The sequence below is a fragment of the Phalacrocorax carbo genome, chromosome 1 (genome assembly GCF_963921805.1).
Source record: "Phalacrocorax carbo chromosome 1, bPhaCar2.1, whole genome shotgun sequence".
NCBI classification, from domain to species: Eukaryota; Metazoa; Chordata; class Aves; order Suliformes; family Phalacrocoracidae; genus Phalacrocorax; species Phalacrocorax carbo.
In genome coordinates this window covers 194,947,734-194,961,381 of record NC_087513.1, presented here as the reverse complement: position 1 = coordinate 194,961,381, position 13,648 = coordinate 194,947,734, and the positions used below count along the sequence as shown (strand labels likewise).

General features: G+C 42.2%; 1 protein-coding gene across 2 annotated transcripts in view; it reads right to left on the bottom strand.

Moving 5' to 3' along the window:
- Nucleotides 1-13,648, bottom strand: part of FLT1 (fms related receptor tyrosine kinase 1) — a 114,997-nt gene that overhangs the window by 33,313 nt on the left and 68,036 nt on the right. Inside the window, exons 13-15 of one of the 2 annotated variants that reach the window (XM_064441087.1) lie at nucleotides 11,189-11,479; nucleotides 5,926-6,072; nucleotides 3,947-4,078 (exon numbers count right to left, since the gene is read on the bottom strand). In XM_064441087.1, coding sequence (XP_064297157.1) covers nucleotides 3,947-4,078; nucleotides 5,926-6,072; nucleotides 11,189-11,479 — 570 coding nt within the window. Of the gene's footprint in view, nucleotides 1-3,946; nucleotides 4,079-5,925; nucleotides 6,073-10,439; nucleotides 11,025-11,188; nucleotides 11,480-13,648 lie in introns of those variants that run through there. The other variant, XM_064441088.1, reaches the window with a different exon arrangement.

Genomic DNA, 13,648 nt, shown 5'->3' with positions numbered 1-13,648 from the left:
CTAGAGGGATGTGTTGCCTGTTTTTAGGCAAGACTACAGAGCTTTGTTTAGAGGTTGAATTGCTTCCTGTGGATTTGGCTTAACTAACATAAGTTCTTCCCTCTCTAAAGATGATAATCAGATCTGCATTCGTGCCCTATATCTAAGATTCCTCTGGCATGTCCATTCTGGATCTTTGAGAATAAAGCTCATTGAAGAAAAATACGACTGCAACTACAAATGGAGATATGAACTAACTATTTCCCAAAAATACCAAAAGCGTTTAATTTTTCACAAGTATTTTTTTAAAGGCTTGATTTAGATATGGGACGCAGTGATGGCATAAATGATACAGCCTAATGCAGCTTGCCTATCCTCTGACATCAGGATTTCCTTTTACATATGGATACTCTCCTCTTTTATTCTGAGCAACACCCATGCAGATGGCGAGAAATAGTTTCTGACATTTATTCAGCAAAACCTGGAGGGGTTGAAGGTTCATTTGTTGCCACTGCTCCACACGGCAGGACTTGGAAAACCTGCGAGGCACGGTACAGCCGGTCCTGGGGTGAAAGGCAGCAACTGCCTAAGCGCTACAGTATGCTTCCCAGGAGTTAGTGAAGAGATGTGAAGGTGCTGTCTTTGAAATATCTGAGCAAATTTAAGCAACTGGAAAGCATCTCTCCAGGTTCAGTTGGACTGGGTTGTCAGACGCCAGATTCTTAGTCTTGCTAAAGGCCTTGCAGCCAGAGCTGGCTGGGTAGGAAAAGGTTTGATGTTGGCAGTACAGGCAGGAAGACTCAGAAGAGGCTTTAGGATTAGGAGAGTTTGGCGGGGCTGTAAGCAGGACCAAATCCCTCTCTCTGCCTGGTAGCCCAAGTTTACTAGCCCCCCCTTACACCTCCCGGACCTTTACCCCTCATTAGACTTTCTCCCATGTGCAGCTCTGGCCCGTCTGACTTGCTGCAGCAAGTGGCAGCCCCCTTCCTGCCCCTGCAGCTCTGTGTCAGGTGTCAAACAGGGGAAAAGGAATGCCTGGGGCACCAATACCACTCTGCTGCACCCAAAATGTCCCTGATCCCTACACCAATGTGGTCTACCCTGCTTAATCCGTGTGATCCCATGATCACAGCAGTGCAGCGCTGGGATGGGTGCTTAGAGACACTGAGGAATTTCCATCCTTGGAGGTCGTCACGACCTGGCCAGACAAAGCCATCACTGACTGGATGGCGTGTTGGTGATGATCCTGGTTGAACTAGAGACCTCCAGGACACCCTTCCAACCCCGTTTGGTGGTTCTCTGAGGTAACAGGAGTCTAAGTGTCCCCTGATGTTCGCCTTTTCTGTTACAGTCACCCACATAACCCAAGCTGAACTTCAATCAGTAGCTGAGAGAATCCCAGTTAAGCTGTGTGGAAACTTTCCTGATGACTTCAGAGTCAGAGTGACTCAAAAGGAACATCAACTTTTTGAGATAGAAAGTCAGAAAGGTAGGTAGATAAAAAACCAGACAGTTATTTTAAAATAACACACCATTTTCGTAGTGTCAGAATAGTTCTGTGAATGCTTCATGAATGCGATGTTTTCCTTTTCATCAGCAGGGATCACATTAAGTTATCAAGCATCAGCTTTAAGACAGGGCATGTTGCTGTATTCATTTGCTTGCTATACATCTGGGTTTCAGTGAGTGTGAACTGTAAAAGATGCTCCTTTCTTTGTCAACACATCCCCTTCAAATGGTGCAACAGCTCTGCAACTAGCTGTATCACTGGCTCGTGCTGCGAGGGGGTGTGAGGGTCCCTGGGAGGAGAAGCAACCATTTGCTGTTCCCACTCACTGCCTGCAGATTCACTGCCTCACTCACAGTTCCTCAGCCTAGAGCAAGTGGACATTTCATTCTGACATGCCCACAAACGCGGTCCCTCTCCTCAGACAGCCCGGCAAGAATGGCTTCCAAACCAAACATGGCCTGCGATTATTTAAAGACAGCCCTTGGATTCCACCATCCATTCATCCATCTCGGATACAAAAATAACACACAGTTTTGTCTGTGAGTATAAGAATGCTTTTTTCAGAGGAAATAAAGAGAGCAGACAGTTTGCTTCCTGACTCATTCACAAACTACTCTTCCAATCTGCTAAACGCGGCCATCGGCACGAGACATTGCTCTGCTCCCTTTGATCTGCAGCCCCACGCTCTGAAAGCCACCAGGATGGAGGGAAGGTTTTGCTACTTGCAGTAGCAGTCGCAAGGTCTGTATTTCTCAGAAAGACAAGCAAGTGGCAAAGCCTAGAGAGAGACCCACATTTAAGCCCTTATCTTGTTCCTCTGGGCTCAGGGATGGAGTGAGAGGCTGCCATCCCTTGGGAGAGGGACAGACACTCCAGTTCAGCATAGGAATGAGTGAGAAAACCTCCAGCGATGTCACTTCAGGCAGTAGGAAGAGAGAGGGTGGAAAGGATTTTTCCTTGATGATAGGATACATGACAAACTCTCTCTCTGTTCACCATCCAGTCTCAAAGCTATAGATCTTAATATGGTAGACTTCATCTCCTGCTTATCTAAGAGGTCCCATAGGAGTCACACAAGAACACTGCCAGTGGTCCCCCAGGGCATGTAACCAGAGAAGAAGCCTTCCTGGCCACTGTCTTTCCTCTGGAACAGACTAGGAGATATGACTTCCTAGAAGGCATCTGACAGAATGCTTGCAGTTGTAATAAATACCCGAGCTACAATGATGTTAAAAATCAATACAATAATGAATTAGATTGTCCAGGACTGTTAATAAGTAGGATGCATTGGACAGCAAGCACTTAGGCACAAGTTATTCTTTTAGCTATTATAGCGGCCGTAAAAACCTTAACATTATTCATAAGGACATAGGTGTTTTTATCTCCTTGATTACCCTGGTCAGGCCAGCCTACATGTACATATACTTAACCCTGGCCTTTTAAATAAAAACCATCATTGTATCATCAATGATCACCATTAACTGAGACTGCTAACACTATCATGGCAGAAAATCAATACTAATTCGCTAACTGAAATCGTCTTCTGCTGTAGGGCAATACCCAAACACTCAGTAGTATTCAGAGACATTTAGCAATTGTATGAGAGCATCTGCAAAGACATAATCCCTGCCTAAGAGACCCGGTGGTAGACAAATTGCCTTCTATTAAGGGAAACTAAATGCTTTTATGGCTATTTACTTAACACATGAGATCAATAAGATAAGTTATGTCAAATTGAATTTATACATGGCACTGACTTATATGGAGAATGTCAACCTACTTCTCTTATAATATATAAACTGATAGGGTATTCAATGAAACTGAAAAGTCACTGGAGAAACTTTATTTTTATGTAATGTAAAATTACCTGGTAGAAGTCACTGCCACAGACCTGAGTCAAGCTTGGCAGGAGGCAGACCAATGCTGGACATTTAAATGAATAGCAAAATAACTCAAGTAACGGTTACAGAAATAACTAGATCATACCTGCTTCTTACAAGTACATCTGAAAATGCATGTGTAGCTATAGCTATGCTAAAATCTTCTAGTCCAATTTAGCTTTACATTCTAGTCCACTTTACATTAAAAATAGACAATACCTCAGGCCTCTGATTTCTATGGAATTAACCTGAAATGGGAAAATGAGTCGGTAGGAGACTGTTCCTTATTCTGTTTTTTGTTTGTTTTGATGATACTAAATTTACATTTATCTTCTACCCTGACCCGATCTTTGTTGGGTTGAAGCAATTCTTTTTAGGTCAGTGTAAACATGCTCTGAGTTAGCATTTCCTGCTAGGCTTCCTTTCCAACCTGGTATGCTTCCCTTGCTAGGATTTCCTTGAAATTGCTGCCTTCAGAGATCACTGCCTGAGCCCCAAGTCATACCCCTGCCTTTCCAGCCTGAGTAAGAATATCACCCTGGCAAGATTGCTCTTCCCATTTAATGTCATGCTTTACCTTGTACTGTCACATATGCTGCGCTCTCCACGGACCCTTTTAAGTTGGTGGCTATACACTGGTAAAGTCCTTCATCCTCCTCTTTTACTCTCTCAATAAACAGCATTCGGCTTCCAGGCCCTAAAATTATTCCTGTGAAATGAAATATTTTGCAATGAGAGTGAGCCAGGATATAAACAAAAACAGGCCCTTGTGTAATAATATCTGCTTCAAGTTCTTCTCAAAAGAAATCTGAACAGCAAACCGCACAACACAATGTTATCTTCAGGAAAGCCAAATTTACTTGGTTATTTTGGGAATCTTTTGGAAATCAGTGTTTGCAAAGCGCTTGTGTGAGTGAAAAAGCTCCGCCTAAGGGAATGATCTTGGGAGCACTTGGTATCATGTATATTGATTAGCACTGTGCCTAGACTTTCATCCAAGTGAGTTCTTCAACATGCCTCCAAGTTTTGGAAAATGGGTGGTCTGATTACTTAGTACTGCACTTACAGGTGTAGGTCTACACCAGAAGCAGCTTGAGCTTAGAGCATTTCCAAGACCCAGCTCCATGCATCTTCCCTGGCCTTATGGGCAGCAGACTTGCTTCAAATCTCACTTGCCCATGTGGCACAGAATGACGGGCTCCTTTTCGGATGGACCCCAGGCAGTGCAAAGAAAGGTCCCGTGAGGTGCACCCTATAACATAGGAGTTACCTGAAGTTTTCAACACCTTGTTTATTCCAGATGGGTCAACCCAGAAGGCAGCCTGGGCAATATTTCAGCAAGTGAGGAAGAGGCAGGCAGCAGATTTGGCCTCAGGACTGCCTTTAAGGCACTGTACAGCCAGGAAATGTGCAGTCAAGTACGTACTTGTGCATTTGGCTCCATCAGAGCTCCAGTCCCATCAAAATGTATTCCCACCATCTATTTCAGGCACCTAACTAAAGTGCTCTGACCTACACTCTAGAGACATCTTCCTGGCTCCTAACTTTACGTTACACCCAAGTCAGACACATATCTCTCATTTTATAAGATAGTGTTAATAATGCACATTACAAGGTGTTCACTGTAAAGCTTCCTGGAATTTGGCTCTAGATTAAGTTTAGTGTCTGAGCTGTGAGTCTGCACAGCCTCTCTTAGAGAAATCCTCAGAGTTTTTCCCAGCTGCCTTTATTCATGCTACAGTAATTCCAATGATGCAGTACAGAACCTGAAACACAAACTTTCTAAAAAGTTGTTACTGAAGATTAGATTCAAGTTCCTACAGACCAAACCTCCTTGAACATTTTTGCTGAGCCTGTAACACTAGCTCATTGTATGCTTCTGATCCAATGTGGAAGAACTCTTCCGTGACTGTGGTGCCATCAGAGCTGGACATGTAGCCTTAGCTGATCTTTGAAACCATGTTCTGGACACAGCAGTATCTCCCAACGTTTTCCTGTAGCTGCAGCATGCCAGCTGGGAAGCTGTTGCTTTCTGCTGTGTGAGACCTGGATTCCCTGGCTGCTGGCAGATGCATTTCAGTTTTAGAGACCTCAGATAAGGAATGAGTTTGGTGGCTAGGCTGTGAACCTGGAACAGACTTGGCATGACTGACTGCAGACTCCCACTGGTACTCCTAATGCACATCACTCAAGCTTGGTTTTCTCCTGACTAGCTAAACGCTGGCCAAGACACCTGATCCTTAGACTCCCTCTATAGTAAATGGAGAGAAATATGTTTCTCTGGAGATGACTCTTCTAAGATGCAAATTGAGAGCTATATTTTTTCCACTGACTCCATAGACACCTGTTGTGCCTACACCTCCAGCCTGGCTGAGGTTTTGAAGTGAGACAGAATAAGCCCGACCACCTGTGCTGCTGCCTGCCTGCCTATAACACCCAGGAAATATTCCTTCCTTACATCTGGGTGCCGATGTCAATGACTCTGCAAATGGCTACCTAAGGCAAACGGGTAAATAAAAAGGCTGTAAGAGGTAAGCAAGTACACAGAGCTCTCACCTGATTCTTGCTGTATTTCCTCATGGTTTTTAAACCAGGATATCTGGGGCTCAGGGATGCCACGAACCTGGCACTCCAACATGGCTGAGTTACTGGTGTTCACTGTCTGATCCGTAAGGTGCCGGAGCAGGGCTGGTGCCTCTTGAGCTACAAGACAAAACAACACCTCCGTTTTACATTCCTGTAACTGTGGGGGTTTAAATATCTTCCCTGCAAGAATTTTACTGATGTAAACAGCTATGGCTGTTCTACCAAGGTCATTGTTCACAGATTTTATTTACCGTTCCAGTTTGCTTAAGAGTGTCTGGTGTGTAGAGTACTCCTGTTACCCAGCAGTAGCAGATTATGAAGACCAATGAAGACTCAGTGCTGACATTGTTTAAAAGATTTCCTCCCTTCTATTACCAACCACATTTGTTTATTGAAAGCAACAAGCTTCTATGAAAGCTCAGAGTTTCACATCATCAGAAGAAGCAAACTATGACACCAAAGTTTTTGACAATTAGCAGGACACCCTTGTAGCAGAGTATCTCTGCGTTACTGATAGCACCATGCAGCTCTGTACACCGCAATACCCATGAATGTGACTTTTATAATTTACTTACTTTAAAGAGTGGTTACAAATCATATTCAGTAAACTCACATCATCTAAAACCAGAAAGCATAAGCACAAAAGCATTGTGTTACATGTCCCAAAGTCTTCATAAATTCTTCCACTTTTGCCTTTCACATACTTAGCTGAACACAACAAGGCCTGGCCAAACCACACCACAGCCCGGCTGCCAAAACTGCACTGGTGAGAAATGCACCCATGTCCTCTGGCGGCCACAGACGCTGGAAACCTGGACAGCAGGGGCCGAAGCTGAGTGCTTGCAGGCCACACAGCACAGCAACACCACTCCTGTTTTACTTTTATCTACTGACATTCATACGAACGCAATGTAACAAAACACATTTCCATGACAGTCAGTGACAATGAGTACTGGAAGTGCATCTCATCTGTTCTGCTTCTGCTCAAGGGCCTCCCAGAAGGGCATTTCAAAAACACTCTGTAAACATCATGTTAAAGTCATCCCTGAAAGAAGCAAAACAATGAATCTTTCTCATCCTCATTTCAACCCTTTGCCACTCCTTCCCCTATTTTGTACAGAGCTGAAAGCTGTTCTGAGAAAGACCAAGATATCTGCAATGTTTATACACATGATATGGCAACATCTTTCTGTTACATTTGCAACTCTCACATCATCCTTTTTGGCATTTTGGTCCCTTTTAAAGCAGTGATGGAGAATCCAGGAAGCTCCTGAGCAACCTCACAGATGCAAATGCTCTGCAGATTCCTTCAAATTCCCCAGTCTTGCAAGAACTGATTATTTGCAATCTTTCCCTTCAAGGACTTTGCCAGGATCAGCAGTTACTAACATGGTAAAACACACATTACAAAATATGAAATAAAAGAAACCAAACCAAAACAAAGCAGAAACCAACTCTTTGCAAATATTTTCTTTTAGACTGCAATAGATAACAGTACACCAAGTTCAAGTATAATATCAGCTGAATTTCTGATATCCTGTCTTTGGAAGATTATTCTGTATCCTTTCAGAAAAAAACAACTATCAGACATTTCCAGCTTCACAATCATTCTGTTACCAACCATAAATGAAAACTCTCCAGAAGAAGTAAGCACCTATGTATCACCAGCTTATGCAGTGTGCTTGAACCCCGTAGTCCTAAAAGCACTTTTAAAGTAGGCTGTCTTTGCTATGCTCCTACCCCTTGAAATTAATTCCAGCAGAGTCATGACCCTGCAAAGACCAGTTTGGGCTTTTCTGAGCTGCAAGTCTGTAAATTCTACAGGCAGTGCTATTTTTTTGTTTACAGTTTAGTAAACAATCTGTTCTCGCTTCCCAAACAGTAATGTTCATGAGAGATGCTGTAAAGTAAATTCTTCATCAAATACCTACACAATGACATGGTCAACAATACTTGTCTTGCAGCCAAGAAGGTTGCCCTCTCCTCATTGGCACCTTGCCTTGATTTTTGCATAGTTCTCATTTTTCACAACACAGTCTGTCTATGAACAGGCACTCTCTGACATGTGTCTATGTACGTATGCTCCCCATTTCTCCTTTATCAGTGGTCTCTGATGGACACCCCAGCCCAGACATCCAAAATGAAGGCGGACAAGATGACACAACAAAGGCAAATCACACATTCTGTGAGTTATTTGTGATTAATTTTAATTTGTTTATAGCCATACACTAAAGATGGGTTTTCATATTAAGAAAAACTTTTTTTTTTCTTAAAAGTTAGATCCAGTCACCATTCACATACTTTCAATAATTTCTCTGCTGTAATCAGCTGTTTTTTAAAGGATTTTGTCAACCTGAGGGTTATTCTCTTTTGCAAACCACCCATTTTCTCCCATTCATTTTTGCAGTGAAGCCAAGAGGGGGAGTTTCCAATGCCCTGCCTCATTCACCCTGAAGCTGAGGGGCTGCCCTGGCTGCCAGCACGCACAGTGCAGGGCTCAGCAGCCGGGGCAGCGCCCCGGGCTCGTCCCCAGCCCTGGTACCTGCCCGCAAACGCTGCCCTGCTGGGCCAAACTCTGCTCTCAGTGCCCCTGGGGAACTTCATTGTAGGCAGAGCCTGGCCCAAGGGAGCGACAGGAGGGGGTCACAGAGGGGAGAAGGGGATGCTGGTGTTAAAGCACTCAGCTGACCCAGGGTGGCAAGGAGGGAAAATTTGCATTTCCAAAAGCATACAATGGCAAATGGGGGGAAAATATTACAATTTGTTCATTTTGGGATATACTTTGGCATTCCATCCATTTTTGACCTTTGTTATGGTTATGTTGTCTGTTCACTTATTTTTATTAACCAGTACAAAAATATAAATACAAGCTTTAATTTTAACACTTAAAAACCCCAAGAAATATAATTCACACCTTTCTCCCTAGATAATATATTACACAACAGAAAGCAGAGAAACTCCCCAAACTGATGAGATTATCCAGTCATCTGAGGACATCAAAAGTGACATCAGTAGTTTTTATCTGGCCACCAAGAACTGCTTTCCCCAAATGTTTCCAGTGAGGTTTCTCTGTGCCTCCCAACACGGGCAGCCACACTGGGATATTGCAACATCCTTGCACAGTGTGGCCTTCTGAGCGCTGGTCAAGCCCAGGCTGGCAGGACGTCCACCCAGTAGTGATACACATAATCACAATTCACAACAATTTCACAGAGGAACAGTCTGATTGCCACATCTCTTTTTTTGACCCAAACTCATATTGCTTGGCAACTGGCTGCTACAAGTCATCACGCTCCGGCTCCCAAGGCCATGGAAAATTCATAATGTCCTGTCATTACCGCCCACCTTGCCATCAAATGTCTTCTCACAAAATAGGCTCATAAAAAAAGGGGATTCTGTATTGTAATCCTTTTGAACACTTGCAAATGCTAAAGAGTGCACTTGCCCCGTTTTTAAGCAGTCACCAATGATTTCGCTTGCTTTTTAGCCATATTTTAGAAAAAAAGAGACCCAGGCCCCTTTGCAAGAACACATTGTTTCTGGAAGCCATCACACTAATAATGAACAAAAGAGCTACTGTATACAAGCAGGCTATAGGTGACATTTCAAGATATAAATGATTATTCTTTTCTTTACTGTGACAACTTCCAGGTTATCAATTGTTTTCTAAGCATTTTAGGCTCCATGAAACTGGCATTATGGGGAAATGCTATTGTTTACCCTTTCACACTTGACAAAAGCAATTCCCACGTGAAAGACAAGTTTAGCCGTGGGACACAGTCTCGATACCTAAAGGAGGAAATAGTCTGGTGAGTTCCCAAGCGCAAGAAACTGTCATGTTGTCACCCTCTATTTTAAAAGCACAGCCACTTTGTTCCTTTGCTGTAGCTATTTTGGTCACTACGGACTGTTTTTGTTATGGCTTATGTAAATGCTATATAAATGATCAATCATAAATGTAACCAAAAATAATAAAAGCTATGTATTGTAAAAAAATAAAGTTATCAGATCTATTAAAAATAGTAGCTTCTTCCTTATACAGAATTTATAATACACAGAAACATCTCATAGCAAAATCATGACAAAGGAAAAAAAAGGGGAAGCGCTCACAAGGAAGTTTTAGGTTGCCCTTAATTCTCCTTCAGCAGTTTGGCTGGTTCTTAATCCCCATAATAAATCCAATTGTCATTTGCATACCAAAAGCAATGAATATTTTTAATGGCTTCAATTTCAAATTTGTATTTTTAAAAACATATTAAACAACTCACTGTGCTGGCTGCAACCTTGTCAGTCGTGTTAGTGTAATATTTCTCATTTAATAAAATAAGTACAACATTACAAATTCCTGTGTCTTCAGGCCAGGAGCAATACTCACACTTTTATCAGTAGCTTTTTACATTAGTGCAGAACTGACTTTAAAAATTGACCAACACAGCAACTGGAAGTCTACCTGGATTTATTTGGAGAAACATGGTTCACGTCTGTCAGTTTTAAAATCATCATTATTATAAATGATATAATAGGTCTGTGCATTATATCAACATTTTTATTTCTTCCCTGCATACTTCCTTTAGAAGATAGTTTTTAAGATTAATGTACTTTAGTGTAGAAAATAATTTCAAATAAATAAGCATTAGAACTTGCTCAGCAGGTAATATTTATAAGTCCATCAAGATCAGATTAAAATAAAAAATATATAATCCAGTCAATCTCAACCTGAATTGTGCTCATTCTGCACATTAAAGTTAACTTATTAAATGTCCGTTGTTGACTGAAAACAGCAGTTTTTAAAGTTAATCAGTTTATTCAGCTTTGACACTTTTGACGAGGCCGATATCAAAGTGGAAGAAAAGATTGATCCAAAGTTTTCCTTATCGCTCAGTAGGAGACAGCAAGAGAAAAAATAACATGCAAAATGTAGCACAGGGGATCTTCCAAACCCCAGCTTCCACGTGCCTTGTCAAAGCAGAAAACACTCGTCTGAACTCAACTGGAAGCTCACGTGTTATGATTTTGTTTGCTATTCCTCCTACGTCCAACCCATGGGGGAATGTGCACCACCTCAGGGCCTGAAAGGTAGCAACAGTAATAAAAAAATCAAGATGATATGAGACACCTGTTACTGTTTAATGAGTCCTTTAATGTTTTACATTGCTTTGTGTTGTACAATCATTCCTTGTGCTTTTATATTTGAGGATCCGAGAGTAAACAGCCTTTTTGTTGCAGTGCTCACCTCTGATTGTAACGTCTTTCTTTTGAAGCACTTCTTTCCCCGTGTATATGTTCCTTGCTCGGCAGGCATAGGTGCCCGAGTGTGCCAGGGAAACATTCTTGATGGTCAGAGTGAGGGTGATGGAGTACTCCTTGTTGAGAGACCTTTTGGCTTTTGTTTGATTGTTGACTGTCCTCGGTAAAATCCAAGCAATGTCTTTGTACAAGAATTTGTTGGCCGAACAGGACAATACCAAACTCTCTCCTTCGATGGGCATTTTTTCCATACTAATATGGAATCCACTTGGTACATCTGTCAAAAATCAAGCACACTTTTTAGTTTATATGAAGTGAATGAGCCAAAATTAACACAGCATAAATTTTCCCCTTTATCGGGAAGCCTTTGAACTAATCAATGTCGTCGTCTTCCTGCTGAAGCCTCTAATCTTTCCTTTCATATACTAGGCTCCAGCTATTACAATTTGTCTTGGAGCTATGAGACACTTGGGCTCAGACATCAGTTGGTGTAAACTGAAGTCTCTCTTGGAAGTAATGAGTTTGTGTAAATGTTATGCCAAGTTAAGACAGGCCGGGGCAAGGTACCAAAAGCAGAATTATTTAAAGACAGCACAGTGGGACTATGAAAAAGGACAAAAATTCTCATCTCAGCTCCAGCTTGTGAACGGCATGAAAGAAAATGAATCTCAAGAGGACAGTAGGAAAATACTGCAGCTCATCGTGCTTGGCTATATTGTTTTCTTGCCATTCATGAGTATTCAGAAAAATTATGTCTATTCCTCAAAAATGCTTCAAATCCTGAGAAATTAGTGAACCTGTGATTACACAGCTGACATTTCCCTTGGAACAGAGGTATTTACCGTCCATGCATTTAAAGCGTGTCCGCCATCCAAGAGCAAAGTAGAAATAGTACCCGCTGTGTGTGAGCATGACTAGGATGAAGACCACTCTATTCAGACTGCTTGTCATTAAACATAGATGAATAATATTTCCACCTGAGAGAAATCATCATGCCAACCATTTACTAAGAGTAAATATGACTTAAGTTTTCACAAAGATTTTTCAGAGCAGAGAGTTGAGGCAGGAATAATTTAACAAACAATGTAAAAAGTCATACTTTAAAAAGTCGTGTTTGCAGTTCATTGTAATGTTACTGCAGCTTCCTCTGCCTGGGGAGTGGTGCAGACCCGCAGTGGTGCCGACTGCCTCCCGGCTGCCTCCACCTGGGCCTCATCCCTCCAGTGAAGGAGCATTATGCCACTGACCTCAGTGAAAGTAGAAGCAAGTTCCTGAGAGAAAGCACTTCCAAGTTTTACTCCTAGAATGCAACCTCTCTTCGTTTATTTGTAGCCAATATTCTGATAAAGTAATTTCCTTCTTCTCGGTCAAGTGACTTCGACTTTGGCCATTCTCAATTGTTCTTTCACTGCTAATTGCTACAGCACTTGGCTGTGAACCTGACTTAAAATCACAAGAATGGTTTCATCTTTCATAATGGAGAATTATGCCTTCTTTTCTTGTGTCTTAGAGCATGAACAGCTCAACACCAACTTACATTCACTTCTACGCTTACCGATGCTTTGGGTATAATGTCACAGCAGCAGAGACACATAAAGAGTAGATCTTCAGTGAATAGTATGCCGTACATTATTTCAGCAAGCTCTTTCACTGATTGACCAACACATCAGAAAACTTCTCCCTGAATCCCCACAACGCAAACTAGGCTGCTTTGCCTCCCCAGGGGGATCACAAATTTGACTTGCACACTGCTGCCGTTCAAAGTTCTGGCTGTTGGAAGTCTGGCATCAGTTGCTCCCTTTAAGATCCTCTTTCCACACTTAGCCTTGAGTGTTAAACACAGGGTAAATGAGCTCCTGCAAGTCCTGGATTGAAATTTCCTCTGACTGTAGATGCCTTCCAGGCAGAGACCTGGTTTCTGTTGGTTGAACTTGTTGTGCCCTTGCAGTGAGAGCAAAGTGTGTGCCTGTCACCAGCTGTAGTTCTGGTGGGGAGTCCGAAGACCAGCCTAATGGAGGCAGTGATACTACCACATTAGATGGGATATTAAAGCTGTGTGTTGACTTGTTCCTCTTACAATTTATTGGGATCCCTTTTTTTCCCCTCTCTCCAGCAATCAAAACTAAAAGAAAAAATTTTAATTTAATGAACTCATCTATCAGCGACTATCATCAGCATCCTTTTGATATGTAAGGGCACATGGTGCCAGATTCTGGTCTCAGTTAAGAACACATCGACTGGGAGTGCTACTAAGATGAAACCTTTCCTTGCAGGAAGTACAGAATATTTAGCCTAAGCCATCAAATCGTAGACAACTACTTGAATGTAGTTGTTTTGTGTATGGACAAAACTTTACAGCCCATGGAGTAACACAGGCACCTCCAGAGGGCAATGCAACCCACGGCCTTAAGATGAGTCAAATTCCAGGGATCCTGATCCCTCATAC